Consider the following 16,884-nt stretch of genomic DNA (forward strand, 5'->3'; position numbering starts at 1 on the left):
AAAGGGAAGGGAAGAGAGATTAGAATCTGTGCTCCAGAGGCAGGGAGTGGATGGTGTCTCTTCATCTTGATACTGAAGCAACAATCTAATTATACCATTTCTCCAGGGAATATGCATGTGAGGGTAATCAGTAAATAGAAAAAGGTAATTATTCGCCAGAAGTTATACCCTTTGCACCTGTAAGCACCGCTCGACCCACAAGATAGTAATTTCTCTATGATTCACAACGAAGATGGTTTATTATCAGCTGAGTTATTTAGTTAATTTGTAATAAGTAAATTAATTTCCTAGTTATTGAATATTTCACATTGGCTGTCAAAATATAATGAGTTAAGTTTGGTCAAATACAAATGGGCCCCTCTTTGGTAATTTGCCACACTGTTCCTCTGGGGTAAATCTCTGCCAGTGGATGTGATTGAATGTTACAATTAAACGTGCTAATTCATTGTCAAAAGCAACTTATCTATACACATGATATATTTAGCGCTTAATTGGAAAGCACATTTAGAAAATGGTTTCTTCTGTGACTTTCAGCCCAATCAGAAAAAAAAGAATTCTGCCCGCCATATCGGATTGAAGTTGAATATTCGTAGTCGGGTTATTAAAGTGACTGCAAGAGTGAATTATTTAAATACTAATTAATGTTTTAAGCTTCCCAACCTGCAATAGGCACACATTATTCTTCAGGTCCCCACAAATGGCCAATTTCAACATTCACTTTTAGTGCAGAGCAACTTCTTGCTCATATTTCATTCAATCAATTTGGCAGCAAGGGTGCCTCTTTCACCCATGCAGCTACCTCGGGCCAGCGATGGAGGAAGAGGGAATCCATCAATACTGGGAGACAGTTGGAGGAATTACTAATCAACTCTTAGCTGGGAATTCAGCGGCCCACGCGCTGCATTGATGAATCATGGGAAACATGCTTCAAACCTGCTTCGGTTAAGACTTTTGTCTCCACAGCTAAGAGAACGCTCCTTTGTTGCATTTTTGATTTCAATCCGTTGTCCTTTTGCACAAGTGTCTCTGATTAGATGCATGTTACGTGTTCAGCAATCGCTTGCCATCATCTGCAGAGATTTAAAGACCACCAGCGCACCCCCCCCCCCCACCCACACACACACACACACACACACAAAGCCACAGATATGAAATGAACTTCATTAGCGTTGAAATAGTGTGAGATGTGGTTCAACTTTGTGTTCAAAGCTGCCTGCAAAGAAGTTCTAATGCGACAGCAGTGGCATTATTCATGGTTTCACAATAGCTTGTTATTCATCATAAGACAAAGGAGAATCTCACTCGGCTTGACATAGATGGAGGAGGGCCACGAGGGTATTATTCACATCTGTTGAAAACAGTATGCACAGCCAACTGGATGTCACGATACACCATGCTTATTAATGCATACAAAGTCTCCCAACACGGAATATAAATGACATTTTCCTTCACATCGGAGCATAAATATTAATTGTGTTAAATCTGTGATGTATTGTGGTTAGGGAGCTGCTTTAGTTGTTTATTGTTACACCAACAGTATGCGTTTTATTAATCAAAGCAACACACCACAGTGTGACACAGAAGAGCGGCGCAGTACAAAGTGAGCTGCTGATCTCAAGCGTGGTTCATTTCAATGCCACATGGTGGCACCGCAGGCTCACAAACATGCTTTAAAACTATACTCTCTTGTCTGCGTCTCTTCCTGTTTCCTGGCGTTTAAATGGCATTTCATCAAACTTGAACCAAAATGTAAGCTTAAATTTCCTACTTCCCATCACACACACATCGGTACACAACAATGCTAAAGTCTACTGATCAATATAGCCCTCTCTGCCTTGTAGATCTACAGTTCATTGTTCCAGTACTCAATATAAATAATCCTGCCTTAGCCACAGTATGCACAGAGGAATCAACAGAGAGCCTCTGGGAGGATTTCTGTTCCCTCTCCTCTGTCTTGAAGTGGAGAGTTTGCACAGCTTTCCGGGGGAACACAAATGGCATTCTGCTCTCTTCCTGTGGCGGGACATCTGTTGCTTTCAGCTGGCATCCCTTCTTAGTCAACTCAAGTGTGCTTTATGCAGCCTGGCAGCATCATAATAACTGAGCTGACTATTGTATTGACTATTCATCTTATTATGGGTCCTCTCCCATGTGGTGGGGGGGTGGATGAGCTGTTTTGTGTTGAAAGAAAAAAAAGCAAATGGACAGTACTGTATAATGGCATTTGATTTTTGCAAAATTACAAACTTGATCACAGAAATCATGCTACTGCTTGATCAGAACCTTTAATCCAAATAACGAGCTGGTCATTCTGGTGCTTTGAGCTATTTGATGAACTCTCAAAACTTTACCAGCTTATGCTTCTTTATCCTGGCACTTTCTTCCATGAATTCTTTTGGAGACTCTTTGATTTCCTGATGATGAATACATGGCAGACATCTGAAGGACATTCACCAGTCACGGTTATTGACATGTGAGCTTGATACATGTTTAAAATTCACTAAAAGCACATGGATTTACATGCGTTGTTGTCTTTTTGTCTCTGAGTAGACAATAGAACTTCACGTCCCGCAAAATGTAACCACTGCAGAGCCTGTGAGAGCACTGCCTTCTCCTCTGTATCAGTCCTTGCCACCTACTGTACCAGTCAGACTGAAACTTCAAGGCTGCTCATGCTGCCATAAGAGGCTTAAAAAATAAATCTATCGGACTCTTCCTGGTGGATTCAAAGGGACGATAAGTTCTTAGATCTGTTGATAGACTGCCTGAACACTAAAATATATACAGTATGTGTAAAGTGCAAGCCTGTGCAGAGTCATATAACAACGCTGTTATTCAAAACACCACCACCATTAATATTGCTGTTAAGCACAGACGAATACAATGTGCTCAAACCTGTTTCTTATGCAGCCCTGGGCAGGACATAATTCTAATTTACACTGCATGGATTCAGCTTGACAACCAGTCCATGTACTTGCATCCCAAACTAGTCACATTTCCTCAACAGACTTCCAAGCAGCCTTACTTGTTAGACTATTCCCTGAACAAAGAAAGGGAGCCAAGGCCTGGTTATTATATTGGTTATTTAAAACTGTGTTTACTCGTGTAATTTGTATGAAAATATGTCAGACGAAACAAAAATGCAAATACTGATAGTTTATTAAGAATGTGTAAAAGTTAAACTTTATTTTTCTTCAGTCACTGTACCTCAATTGCTTTCTTGTATTTCCTGATCATCTTTGCGTACTCCTGTCCAGAATGGTATATGGTTCGACTCAGCTTTGCATCAGAGAAGTCGATGTGAAACAATCCAAAACGGACACTGAATCCGTCGGCCCATTCAAAGTTGTCCAACAGTGACCATGCAAAATATCCCCGGACGTCAACCCCATCTTCTCCAATAGCTGTACGAGAACACAAAGTGGAAACATGGAGAGAGCCTGTTTTTATGCTTATCATCTGTGATTATCTTAGTAAATCATGCATTAACTGTGTTTTTTATGGTTGTAAAGGATAAAGCCAGCAACATTTTTAGTCTTACTTTTTGTTCTTCTTAATGTATCCTTAATTAAAGGGATTACATCGGATATGTTCACATATCCTAGTAAGGAAAGCAGGTGTAAGTAATAAAATTAATATTGAGTCCAATTCTATTTAGCTGCTCTGTTTTTCCATTGTCCTGATATTGTGCACGCTGGTTCACTCTTAAACTATCACAGGCGATTTGGGAGCCAGCTTCTCCTTATCCTTGGATATTAAAAAAAATACACAGACTGGCCAAATGGTGGCGCAAAAACAAACAAAAATAATTTAAAAAACAAAAACGTTCTCCTATTGTCTCAGATTGAAAAGAAAATCTATCTATATGTTTTTGTTTTTAAAATCATAGTTTTTCACTGTTGTTGTTTTTTTACCAAAAGCTGTTCAGTGACATATGTAATCAAAACTTTCCAGGAGCATCTTGAAGATTTAAAATAATTGGTTCATAGTGTACAATTAATCTTGCTGTCAAAGATGTGCAAACAATATCACATATATATATATATATATATATATATATATATCCTTTAATAAATAGGGGCTAGTACTTTATAGCGGGGGGGGGTGGGGGGGTGGGTTCTGGAAAGTGAGGTAAAATCACGAGAATCCTTGAAGCTACAGAAACCAGTCTCTGCATACCGAAATTGTGAGATGGTGACAGGTCGTCTCAAATTACACCCCTGATTGCAAGAGGGTTGATGATGTATCACACTACCCTTGGTCCTGCTAAATATCATTTGATTTACAAGGGCAATTTTCTCAGTCAGTATATTCATTGGCAGTTGCTGGACTGACACTAAAAATGCTGTAAAGGACATTTACTACTGTTTGCTAATGGCTATTTGCTCATTTTATTTTAGCTCTCCAGTACAGATTTGCCAGCCATTACCTTTAGCCACTTCCGAGATGACGTCTCTGTAAAACCCACAGCGCTGGACATCCTCAATTTGCACTGGGCCCACCTGAGAGAAGCCATTCTCTGTGATGTAGACTGCCGGGTGGTTGAACGTGTCCTGTAAAGTCATGGGGCAAATATCATTGTCAAACAAGGCATCACAGCTGTCAGACATTTCGGGGAGAGACAGATTGGTCTACAGTGTGCCGTTTAGCTGCGTTTCCGCGGTGCCAAGCTCAAACTAATGGCCTGTGACAAGTCACAACAGCAGGAAATTGCTCGTTTGCAAACACTTATCAGCAAAGTAACTGTTTCATCCAATGTGACAGCACTAATGAAGCATCAGTGTGTTTCTGGGGGTGTTAAAGGGAGATTACTGCATACAAAATCAATAGCAGGACACTAAACAAATGTCAATGTGTTCTCCTTGTTTGGTTGAAGGTGATTTGTCTCGTCGGTCAATTCAGTTTGATGCAAAGAGAGCAAAGGAAAATGACTTCACATTGAGGCCGATTGAATGCACAGTCAAAATGTAGGCTGTGGTTGAGTCTTTTAGAGATGTGTACTGAGTTAAATGACTTTGATCAAATCTTGCAATTGAAAAATGCACCTCGTAATTTTACCTTAATGTACTTTAGAAGTTTCCTTAATCCATGGGGCACTACAGCCAACCAGGACACCCCACAGATGGACCAGGATGGATCCAAAACTTCCTCAGCATCTCGGTCATTCTTTAGACACATCTGTCCAGTGCCTCCTGCTGCCTTGACTTTGCGCAACGTGTAGTAGTTCAATGCAAAGAAGTCGGCCGTGCCTAAAATAGCAGGTTCATCCTTCAAGAACCTGGGCAGTCTTGAGGCGCCACCGTATCCGAACATCTCGCTTTGAGAGTCGATGGCAGATCTCATTATTTCCGGGTAATCTCCGGTGACAAACAAGGGCCAGGCGAACCACCCTAGCGTAAATGCAAGGTCACGTTCAGCAGCAGCGATGTCCTCCTTGCGGCCTGGGCGTAGCGGCTCGAACCAATCGCTGTTGATTGCCAGGGACACCGCACCCCTCTGCGTTGGCCTGTAGAAGGCGTCGTAGCTATGCCAGGCCATGGCGTGGGCACGCAGCATATTATGGCCCACCAGGTAGGCAGCAACCCCCGGTTCTTTCAACCCTGGAGCGTGGATGCCGTCTTCGTGTCCTAGTTTGGCGCACACGTGCGGCTCGTTGACAGTGATCCAAAGTTTGACCCGGTCACCAAATGTTTGGAAACAAAACTTGGCGTAGCTGTCAAAGAGGCTTGCTATACCCGCTGATTTCCAGCCACCCTGGTCTTGGAGGGCTTGAGGCAGGTCAAAGTGGTAAAGTGTGACCATAGGTGAAACACTACAGGCCAGCAAATCATCAATCACCTTGTTGTAGTACTGCACACCTGTTGGACAGTTAGGCAGTCCAGTACTGTTGTTAATGGTAAAAGGGCACCAGAACCAACAAATAAGCTTGCTCCATTATGTGGCTCGGGATTTAAGTCTGACGGGAGCACGGAAATACCTTTCTGATTGACTTGCCGTGCGGTTCCATCAGGCAGGAGGCGGGCCCAGGAGAGGGACAGGCGATAGTGCGTCAGTCCAAGCTGCTGGATACACTCCAGGTCTTTGTCCCACAGCTCGTAGCTGTTGCAGGCCACATCTCCATTCTGCTCCTCAAACACCCCGCCTTTCTCATGACAAAACGTGTCCCAGATACTCGGCCCCTTGCCGTCTGCCTGCCAGCCCCCTGGAAACACACACACACACACACACACACACACACACACACACACATAAAGGCTTTTGAAAATGAAGGGAGGACATTGACATAATAGCAAAATCATTGCAATGTTTCTCCTGGGACTTTAAGTACGTCTGTGGACTTTATCTCTGGCTTGTCTCCAGATTGATCATTTTCACGTGATATATCCCCGTGTATAATTGCTATTAAATGAACTTCCTTCTGGGGTTTTTTTTTTTGTGATGTTTCTATGTCTTACATTGGGACGGCTTGTGAGCGAGTGGAAGTAGTGCATTCTCAGATATTACATTTTTTTTAACGGTGGTAATTTGGATTAATAATACCCCTTACCCAAGGGGTCTGCATTGGTTCAAACTGAAAATCACATGCTATTCGGGCGTGTGGCCTCTGGCTTGAGACTGTACTTTGTGTCCTGGTGGTTACAGAGAGAGGGCACAACCTCTGGACACCTCGTGCGAAAAGCTTTGCACTGTCACTCGACCGAAGCCAGTGTGGACAATAATGCGATGGAAAAATAGTGAACATGTCATATCTGCTGATGAGAACCGTCCTTCTTTCAAGTATCGGAACAAATGCTGAAGTGTCTCCAAACGGATTCGAAACTACTGATCATTACTTGAGTTGCAGCTGTGTGACGAGGCCGCGCGGGTGTTCGTGATTGTTTGTCTCCGTACCTTCTATTTGATACGCAGCAGTTCCCGCACCCCACGCAAAGTCACGCGGGAACATGTTTGTTCTGAATTAAAGCAGCTCTTATGTTTTACCGCGTTGTTTTTTCTTCTTCTTATCGAATACTTTGTTAACAATGACTTCGTTTGGTTTTAAAGCGCTCAGCCCCGCGCACTATCTGCCGTAAACGTGCAGGGAACGGGGACCGCGCCGACGTGTCGCGTTTGCAACCGCCTCAGACATCTCGACACGGGAATTTTAGAGGAATCAATGCTACACACGTTTGATTGTTGGGCGTTCAGCGAAGCCATTCGTGTTGCGGCTGAACGACAATCAGCCTGACCGTCTTTAGTTACGAGGCCCAATCTTTCGACTGGTGCGTGAAAGTTTTGATCCCGACTCGACTTCTGTAAAGCTACCGAGGAGCACTTGAATGCAACACATCGCGCTGCGTGATGACGTCCTAACTAGTTTATTGACGTCAAGTTTGCTCTGAGGGCAACTTGCATTACATTATTATTACATTACATTTCACTGCCTATTAAGTCACCGAATTAAATTCATCCTGAATATTTATACATATTTATATTTATACATACATATTTTTTTTCAAGCTATGGAATTGAATTCATAATGAATTTCAATCACAGCTTTTGATGATGCACCATAGTGATAATTCAGATAACATATTTATTAGGTTTTAAATTTCTGAATATCGTCCATTCAGCTGTTTGCTGCATTACAACAACATGACGCATTACTGTGTGCTGACACAAAAAAAGGTTAAAGGTCACGAACTTCAAGCCTCAGAACAACAAAGCCAGAAGGGGTGAAAGCTTTTAGCCTGAAGGTGTGCCCTGGCAGCTGACCTGCGATCACTCAATTCAATGCAATCCTCTGGTCCAGTTTCTAAGGAGTAAAGTGACTCACTCGGCCTGATCACAACACAGAAAGATGGATTGGAAGGGAAAACAAATTCTCCTCCTCCTGCATACATCTGCAAGACAAGTGACTTCATTTTACCATGGTTATTGTATTATGTACAGCAAACTAGGCCAAGTTCAGGGATGGAGCAAGTAATCTGATCATTTACTCTATTAAAGTATTAAAATGTCATCCAGGGCATGTCCTATATTTAGTAGTGCACTTGAAATACATAAATTAAAGTCATATTTTGCGTGTGAAAATTTGACTTAGTTGGCCAAAGAGGAGCAATAATTTAACTTCCTCATATGCTCTTGGTGAGTGGCTTTGTGTCTTATTCTGCAAAGTAATTTTTTAATGACTGCACGTGGTGGAATAATATTTGTTTCCCGGTGTGTTATTGTCCAAAATAAACGGCATCAAATTGAAATACTCAAGTACAAAGTGCATTTGTCAGTATATTAGTACAGGAGTTTTCCAGTACAGTCGCCACCACTGCAGCATGAATAGAGATAGGTGTGTTGTATTTACAACCCTACAACCGGCGAATGACAACGTTGCCTCTGCTGAGGATTTTATTTTGAAACGCAGAACCGGATATGCCTTGCAACTCACCGGACTTGACAAAAGTGGAGCTCGGGGCAGGACCACGGGAGGAGGACTTTTCAATGGACAGGAGTTATGAATAGTTTGGCAAAGACACGGGGGTGTGGGGGGGAACTAAGAAAAAGAGGCACAACCACCGTGGACACTCCTCTGCTCGTGATGTGGAACATTTCACGTTTGTTTTAAGAACCCTTTGCGGAGAAGGTGTTGTTTTTGCACTTTCGGATTTTCTCTCTCTCTCTCCTCAGAGTAATTTCCTGTTGGTGCCTGTTGGGAAAACAGGGGAGCGGAAAGTTTCCTCGCTCGCGTTTGGTCCGGCACTATTTCCATCGCACTTGGACACTTAAATACGTGTTTTTATTGAGGAACAAAAAAAACAACGAAATGCTGGTTCGCGTCGACCTGAGTGTGAATGCGGAGAAGCTGGGATGACCGACGTCGCCGCCGCCGCCGCCTCCCGGGGAAAAGACAACACTCGGCCCGGGACCCTCGCTATGGCCAACAAAGAAACCCCCTCAGCGACCGGGCAAGTTCTTCAGTAAGCCCCCCCATTAGCATTCAGAATACTACTAATAATTGAGGATTGGCGGAGTTGGGGGGGGGGGGGGGAAACGGAGACCGCGGCGCCACGGGAAGGGGATTCTGAATGAATCGCCTGGCGAACAAAGGAGCGGAACCTCCGTCGGACCGAGCAGCGCCGAGCGAGGCGAGCAATGGAGGAGGACGGCTCCGTGGAGCCGAGCAAGACGCTGACCAGGGCGTCCCTGTGGTGACGGAGCCACGCGCCGTCGGCCCCGCTCACCACCAGAAGGTTTTCGTTCACCCCGACCTTTCACCGATGCTGCAGGGCTTCCTCCCCTAGTCGCGCGCGTGTGCGTGCGTGTGTGTGTGCGCGCGCAAGAGAGAGAAAGAAAGAAAATGAGGCTGGATCTGTGGCGGTTGTTTGTGATCGTGCTGCTGGGTGGCGGCGGCCGAGGCTCGGCGCTTTCGTCTGACTGCAAGTCATACGACGAGCGGCCGAAGGGCGCCGGCAAGGGCCCGAGCGCCGACAGGAAGGTGGTGTGCAGCAACATGGAGCTGCATCAGGTGTTGCCTCCGGACTCCTTCCCCAACAGGACCGTCACACTGTGAGTATCCAGAGAGAGAGAGAGAGAGAGAGGGATGCATTTACACCCACACACAAACACACACACACACCCCACGATCGCACCCAAACTTTGTGAGGATCATCCACTTATCCCCCCGCTTCACTTTCCTCTCTACCTCTAAATAGTTCATCTGGAGTCATCCCTTGTTTTCATTGTACTTCCTCGGGACACCGTCTGGTTGGTGATTACTGACCAAATGAAGTGTGAGGTTCACCCCAGAGGGGGAAAATTCCTGATCAGCAAATCTGCTCATGTATTTAAAAAAAAAAAAAAAAAATAACAAAATGGCAAGGACAAGAAGTAGTACACCGAAGCTATGTGTGTGTCAGCCGTACATCATCCTCTCACAGGTGCCATACTGTAGAGTCAATGTACCCCCCCCCCCCCCCCCATGTAACACTAACCGCCTGTCTTCCTGTGAGTGTTGTGATTCATACACGGGGAGGATAATTTTGGCTGCCACGCCAGAAACATCCCTGGCCCGTGTCTCCGGGGCCTTTATGATGGATTCGAGGGCTCGCCGGCTGTAAATTACCTCCTGACGTGATGCGTTTACTGTCCACTGCCTGGTGGGGTTGGATCCAGTTTCGACTTTGCTGTCTTTTGACCCACTTCAGATGTCTGTCTTTGTGTGGCCGCGCTACCAAAAAGGACAAAACAGAGACACATCCAGGCACAATTCCCCCTAAAAAGACAACAACTCTTTGATGACCCCCGGCGATCGAGGTCATTAAAGTTTTTCTGCAGATTGCTAAAGTTCACCCGATTTAATTAAATGCATTTGTGATTTTGATTTATCATATCACTTGACACAGCACACCAATCAACGCTAGGAAAAAATGGCAGAAATTCAAAGCGGTGCGCCCTGAGGACTTGTGCTTTGTGGTGGTGGTGAGTGATGGAGGAAATCTGAGAGTACTCGAGCACTGTGCAGGAGTAGAAGGCAAATAATAGACTCCTGGGAGGGAAGGAAAAGGGGGAGGATTGGCTGGTACGTTACGAGTTGCAGGACCATTGTAGTTGAGTTTGCATGTTTTAACCTGTTGACCGCGAACCACACGTAGATCACTGTGAAGCACTGTCCAAAAGTCCTGGGTTTGTGAGACGCTTGGATTTATTTTTCATTGGTTTGGCACCATTTAAGGACAGTACATAAGTAAAATGTTGAGATTTGAAACTTGCGCCTGTTAGATAATCCATAAATTATGTGTATGCATATATATGGTCAAAGATATACATTACCCTTGCAGCGAGGAAATGAATGGGTGGAGCTGAACACCTAACCACTCAATGGAGTGTTTGAACATATAGAAGCCGAATTCCGTCTATTCAGTTGCATGGCCACAAAAATAAACTGAAGCTGGTTGTGTTATCGTGTCTTGCAAATCAATGATCATGCAGTAATGAAATAAACAAAGGGTCCATTGCTGGCTAGAGCTTTTACATCGCATGAAAAATGATGAGCTGTAAAGTAGATGTGATTAGTGGTGAATTTGCAAGGGGGAAAAAAAACACATGAAGGGATTTTAAATTTTTAAAGCTCTTGATTATATTTTATTTCTAAAATTCAGATCTCATGACCTTCCTCTTTGCGGTCTTTGAGTTTGAGCTTCTTTCAGACAGGCACTGAAGTCCAGACATTTTCCTGAACTTTTCCAGAGGGGGCTGTGTGTGACAACGCAAACGTTGCTCTGGACATTTTCTGGAACATTTCCTGCCATTTCCAATATTAATGTCTGAAAACAGCGTTAGATATTTCTTGAAATTGAAACAACGTGATATCCTTTAGTTATGGTCTTCTTTATAGTGGTGTCGTAAGTGCTCGCCTGTAGTTCCACTATTTTCCTTGATTTATGTGTTTTCAGTCAGCGTGGACTCTGTCATCTTGTTCAGACAGTGATGGATTGGCGGTCGATCACGGGTACTCATGATTTAGCGTCAGGCTTAAGCACTGTAATGTGGAGGCATAGCCTCCGAAGACAGCGGAGGAACGTAATTAGAGAGCACAGACGGCAAGCAGCGCAACCCTTTGAGGAATTCATTTCAGTATCCATTTTTGCATTTCTGAACACTTGTTTGTCATCCGTTGGAGAGGAAAAAAACAACAACAATATCGTCTTACAATGGCACGTTTCCTCACAATTCCAAGAGTAGCAATGCAGCTGCAATTGATGCTCACTTCACCGTGCCTTTTTGGGTGTTGGTTTATGACCTGTTGAATCAGTGAGCTCTCTCAGTAGGAGTGGTGGTCCCACCGTGGTGGTCCTAGGTTGATTGGACATAGTAAACTGAGGTGGGGGTCTCACCTGCTGTGATGAACCTCTTCCCCAATTAGAAAATTACCAGCCATTATGTCGTCTTGTTAAACCAAATCAGACCCCAGCTCGTGTGGCCTATCTGGCGGTGAATATGCTACTGAATATTATGTTGCAACACTTCAAGCGTGCTATTAAGTCTAATTTCAGACATTAATAGGCCGCCCACTAGGGCTGAACGATTTGGGGAAAATATCAAATCGCGATTATTTTAACAGATATTGTGATTGAGACTCGATTTGCGATTATAATTTATGGCTGTAAGTGGTGGCTGTGGCGCTGTGTCGAGCGCTGATACAGGTTGGTGGTATTGCCCTGTGAAGTTGCCACGGTACCTGACGCTGCGCAGCATCCTCCTTTTTAAAACCAAAGAACTTCCACACAAGCGACGTGGCGCTCCTCTTCGACGCTAAAGTCTCCGCTGAATAATTTTCTGACTGCGCTGTCGAGCTTGTGGCCATTGCGCAGCAAATGCGATTAATCGCTCAGCACTACAGCCCACAGAGTTTAATCATTTTCACAGAACTAGCGTCTAAATGTTTCTAGATGTTGAATGCTTAGTAATTAATCCTCTGCGTTGCTGTGGCTTTATTCTCAGGATGTGATTAACCCATAGACCTGGTTCTAAAATGCATCTGGATCTTTTTCAGCCTCTCGGTTTCAGGGTGATGTTATTTCACATATGGCTGTGTTCCAATTTGTGCGCTGTTGCCACACCTTTTTGTGTTTGTTAATTAAAGGCTTTGCCAGAAAACGGCAGGAGTAGCTAGATGTGATTAGAGACCCATTCCATACATCACACGTATCTCCTTCTTTGTACTTGAGATTTCCTGTTTTCCTCTGCGTGGGTTTATGACCAAATAAAAAATGTAATCCAGGCTTTTCAGATGATTGAGAAAAAAATATTTGGACTCCAAGCCACACTTGTTTGAGAATTGTTGTCATCTACTATGGTGAACTCGTTGAACCAGTGGGATTTAGTTTTGACTACATGCCGGAAGATTTTACCCCAGATACGGTCCCACAGCTGGGTCTTACTGTTTGCCTCATCTTTTATTCTAACCATGCTTGTCTATACACGAGCAGTTGAACAGATGACTCGCTATTATTTTGCCTCACCTAGACGACTGCCGGTATTAGTGTACCCTGAGATTGAATGGGTGTAGTTATTCGTTGCCGTCCTGCTCTGAATGTCTCCCTGCAGGGGAAACAAAAAAAAATGAGTGATGCATTCCTGCATTTGTGCTCTCCGGATGATACCGCATGCCGGGGTAATCCGAGAGGAAATGACACAAACGTGTTTACAGCTGACCTCCCCTCCCATGTCAGTGTAGGACTCGGCTAAAATACAAGGGGGTTGAATGTGTAGAGATAAATCAGGTAGTGTGAGCGGTCTGTATGGGAGTGTACACAAGGGTTTATTTCTGTGTCCAGTGCCTGTTTAAGTTTCATCCTAAATATCCTCACAGGCAGGAATTGACTATATTTTAAGCTTTCTGTGCTCACCCAGCTCATGTTTCTTCACAGGGCTTGTTTTGTGTAATCAGGATCTATTCACAGGAGCAACTGGGTCGGACTTTGCAAATAAGAACTCCTGGTTTTAACCTGCACAGAGCGGCGCAGGATTAATGTCAGAAGGAAAGCAGGGGTTTCCTCTCTCGCTGCAGGAAAAGCGCATAGAGTTTGATGACACGTTGGAGTGCAGTAAAGTGTCTTGTTTTACGGCAGTGCAACTGGGAGTTGGGGTTACATTCTCATCTGGTTTCCTCCAGACTTCACTTCCTTCAGGTTCGACTCGTGGAGCAGCTTCACTGCGGATTTCATATCTTAAACGTCTTTTAACACAGATGCATAAGTTTGGAATGTGCGCTCAGTCTCGCCGTCAATCATCTCATTTGTTTAGTCTCACACAGCATTGAAAAGCAACTATGTCACGCTGGGAGCCGTTTCAAAGTGCTTGTGTAACTAGAACACAGGTGTCTGCTGTCATGCATGTCCTCAGAGGATGTGTTTTTTGTTGCTTTCCGTTGGTCCAAAGGAATGCTCCCGTGCGTTTCACAGCAGTTCTGCTGCAGCGTTTGCAGAAGAAAGCAACATTTAGTTAGTTCACAACCTTTCATTTCACAGATCTGATGAGCTTTGACTTTGCCAAGTTGCACTTAGTGTCAGTTAATCCCAGATAAGCAATTCAGTTTAATTTGTAGACATGAACTAAGGCTGGGTGATACCTTCTGGTCTGTGTTCATTCTATCACTCGTCTTCTTTGATCCTGCTCTTTGCATGGTGGAATCATTTGTCCTTTCAGCCAGAGAGCTATAAGGTGAATACCTTGCTCCAACAGTTTGGCCTGTTGGATTGTGAAAGAGGATATTGCAAAGCCTACGACTTATTAGCATGAACGGGTCCTAAAGCGCTTGTATGACAAATGCCAGTTTTGGGGAATTACTTCAAAAGCCTTTATTACCAAGAACTCAAGAACACATGAAACAAAAATCCCTGGCACAACTTTTCAACCCTCTGGTTCCCATCTCCCAATATTGCAGAAGCATATTTGAATTTGGATCATTTGTGGAACAATAAAGTGCTAGATAGCCACATGAATCACCATGGTGAGTTGCACCACTTCAGCCACAAGATCATTTCCCTTTCCACCTGAGCCGAGGGCCACTTTTCCACCCACTATATTCAGAGCAAGTCGCTCTAGAAGGATTTTTTTTTATGAGCTCAACTGCAGCCTGAAACATTTTGAAAACCTGTCGAAGACTTACAGCCCTCTGCTCTCAGGAGTTCTTCGTCCAAAAACCTCCTGAGCATAAAAAAGTGTTGAGCACGCAACAGTCCGCTTTGTCCTTAAAATGCTATGTGCCAGTGAGGGGAGTGTGTAGTGGTAAGCCATTTGTAGTCTTTCTCAGGATAATGTTCCTACAGCTGCGGGCATACCAGTTTGTAGGTGTATTATCTTAAGTGAAAAAGAGCTCTTCCTTCAACAGTGTCATGTTAACTCGCTTTGAATGCAAAGTAAAAGCTAGGCCAATTCATCACACATTAATCTGGAGTAGAAATTCCGGTTTCAGAGAAAGCATTTCGACGAATGTCATAGATTTATAGCATGTGTATCAGGAGCCCGAAAGAGACCCCCCCCCCCCCTTGCAGCTTGTTCCTAATTTGAGCTCAAGCAGGCCTTATCTATGCATCAAGATAACAGGAGAATCCACTCCTGCACCTTTTGAGGCCCTAGCCCGAAGAAATTCCAGATCGTCTGAATGCCTCGGGTCGGCGTCCAGAGACAGACAGTAAGGAAGCAGATGGTTTAGCTACAGACACCCCGAGGGCAGAGGAGATGCGTAAATGGCCATGAGCTCCATGTTGATTTGAGGCTTTTCTCTATGTACATTGCATGAGTAGTAAGCTGTGGTGTTTTTTTCTCGCCGATGCAACAGTGTAAAGACGACTCGACATGCAGAGGTCACACTCCTGTCATGAGGAAGAGGGAGGGACGGAACAGGGGCAAGAAAAAGGGCCCTTGATTCTCAGGAGAAATCTCTTTCACGGATTTATTTTGACAACCCTTCGAGTAACAAGGCTAGAAATGTGGATTTGTGGAGCCAGATTCAAACGATTTCAAAGACATGTTGTATTAAATTCATACTTGATTGTGGAAGGCCAGTTTTTGCCTCAAATAACTTGACGTCAATTATGTTAAGTCTACTTGTGATTACTCTAGTCTGTTTCTGCAAGTATGCTCTGACTATTTGGCAAATGCCTGTCTTCTTTGCTCCTCTATGAATTGTCGTGCAATGTCTTTGGAAAGAGCTTGTTGTTGGTCCGTTTTTTTTCCAAATGTAAGATTTGCTGCATTTGGTATACGTGATGAACTGAAAATGCTACAATGATATCTGGCGCATCAGTTCTTGAATATTATGAGCTTGCCCAAACTGGTATTCACTGCAGCGAAGTTGTATTGTAAGGTGTTTTTGTCCACCCCCATACACTCTGTTGATTGAGATTCACATTCCTGAATTCAGAGAGCCCTCACGGTAATTGCATCCATGTGGTATTCCAGATATTCTTCAATATAAATGAGACTTTTGTAACCACAGTCTTGGATGGCCCAGCGTTTCTGTCTTTATCATCAGGCAGTGATAGAATTTGCAGTCTTGTACATCTTCACATTTTCACATCTGCCATATCAACATGCAGAAGGCTGCAAAACACAGGAACTGCTGCTGTGCACACACTCTCTGAGCGGCAGGGAGCCAAGCAGCATATCTCCAGTGAATCGCCTCTGTCCAACCCTGTAATAAAACAACCCCTCAACACCCCATAATGACTCCAATCTGGCCCCCGGGTTGTGGGTGCCACTAGCATGTATGTCACACACCACATCCCCTCCCTGTGGGCCAGAAACATGCAAACCACAAGTCCCTGCTTGGGTTTTCTGCTGGGAGTTAACGGCGCTATTGATTCTGCAGGTCCTCTGGGAGTAGCTTTGGGAGAAAGTCTTGAATTCTCAGGGACATGGGCACAGAAAGCGGAGCTTTACTTTGCAGCTGTGTGCAGTGAAACAGCTTGTGCTATGCACCAGGACAAAAAATAACTGGATTGTAAAATGTGGTTTATTACCAAGGGAGGAAGCAATCAAGAATTCCCAGTTGGACTTGTTTTTTTTAGTGATAAAGTTGAAAATGTGTACTGTGTGTACTTGTTTGTATTGTAAGGAATTTGTCAAGTAATTTTTTTGCTTTGTGCATGTCTGTTGCCTCATATTACATTGCATGTAGACTTTGGGCTTTAGTTAGAATTTCCCTTTTAATAAAGTACTCAACGATTTTAGTTACGTAACCCTGATTAAAGATTTGATTACAGTTAATAAGCGGTAAACAGTTGAGAATTTTCTGCCTGTTCATGGCTAGATTTAAGCCGGCCTTGAGTTTGATCAAAAACATGGATTTCTTGTTGTACAAATATATGAACTTAATGTGGTGTTAATGTGGAAAAAGAAAAT

At 43.9% G+C, this 16,884-nt stretch overlaps 2 protein-coding genes across 3 annotated transcripts in view; one reads left to right on the forward strand and one right to left on the reverse strand.

Annotated features, from left to right (window-relative positions):
• Positions 1–1,323: 1,323 nt before the first annotated feature.
• On the reverse strand, positions 1,324–7,105 carry gba3 (glucosidase, beta, acid 3). Of its 2 annotated transcripts, XM_035614572.2 has the most exons (7): positions 6,892–7,105; positions 5,978–6,202; positions 5,059–5,858; positions 4,430–4,553; positions 3,208–3,404; positions 2,352–2,439; positions 1,326–2,171 (listed from the first exon to the last, which is right to left on the reverse strand). In XM_035614572.2, exons 1-6 carry the CDS (start codon positions 6,944–6,946, stop codon positions 2,356–2,358), a joined length of 1,485 nt encoding a protein of 494 aa, XP_035470465.2. In that variant the 5' UTR covers positions 6,947–7,105; the 3' UTR covers positions 1,326–2,171; positions 2,352–2,355. The 2 variants fall into 2 exon arrangements, with proteins under 2 accessions (XP_035470456.2, XP_035470465.2); XM_035614563.2 differs by having other exon boundaries at positions 1,324–2,439.
• Positions 7,106–8,436: 1,331 nt separating this feature from the next.
• Positions 8,437–16,884, forward strand: part of adgra3 (adhesion G protein-coupled receptor A3) — a 29,712-nt gene continuing 21,264 nt past the window's right edge. Inside the window, exon 1 of the mRNA XM_047336403.1 lies at positions 8,437–9,543. Coding sequence (XP_047192359.1) covers positions 9,335–9,543 — 209 coding nt within the window. The 5' untranslated portion in view covers positions 8,437–9,334. The remainder of the gene's footprint in view (positions 9,544–16,884) is intronic.

The sequence above is a fragment of the Scophthalmus maximus genome, chromosome 12 (genome assembly GCF_022379125.1).
Source record: "Scophthalmus maximus strain ysfricsl-2021 chromosome 12, ASM2237912v1, whole genome shotgun sequence".
NCBI lineage: Eukaryota > Metazoa > Chordata > Actinopteri > Pleuronectiformes > Scophthalmidae > Scophthalmus > Scophthalmus maximus.

Coding starts and splice junctions, on each gene's coding strand:
- gba3 (XM_035614563.2), bottom strand. CDS start 6,946: ATGTTCCCGCGTGACTTTGCGTGGGGTGCGGGAACTGCTGCGTATCAA. Junction 6,203..6,891: donor TGCTGCGTATCAAATAGAAG/GTACGGAGACAA, acceptor GTGTGTTTCCAG/GGGGCTGGCAGGCAGACGGC. Junction 3,405..4,429: donor CATCTCGGAAGTGGCTAAAG/GTAATGGCTGGC, acceptor GTTCTCGTACAG/CTATTGGAGAAGATGGGGTT.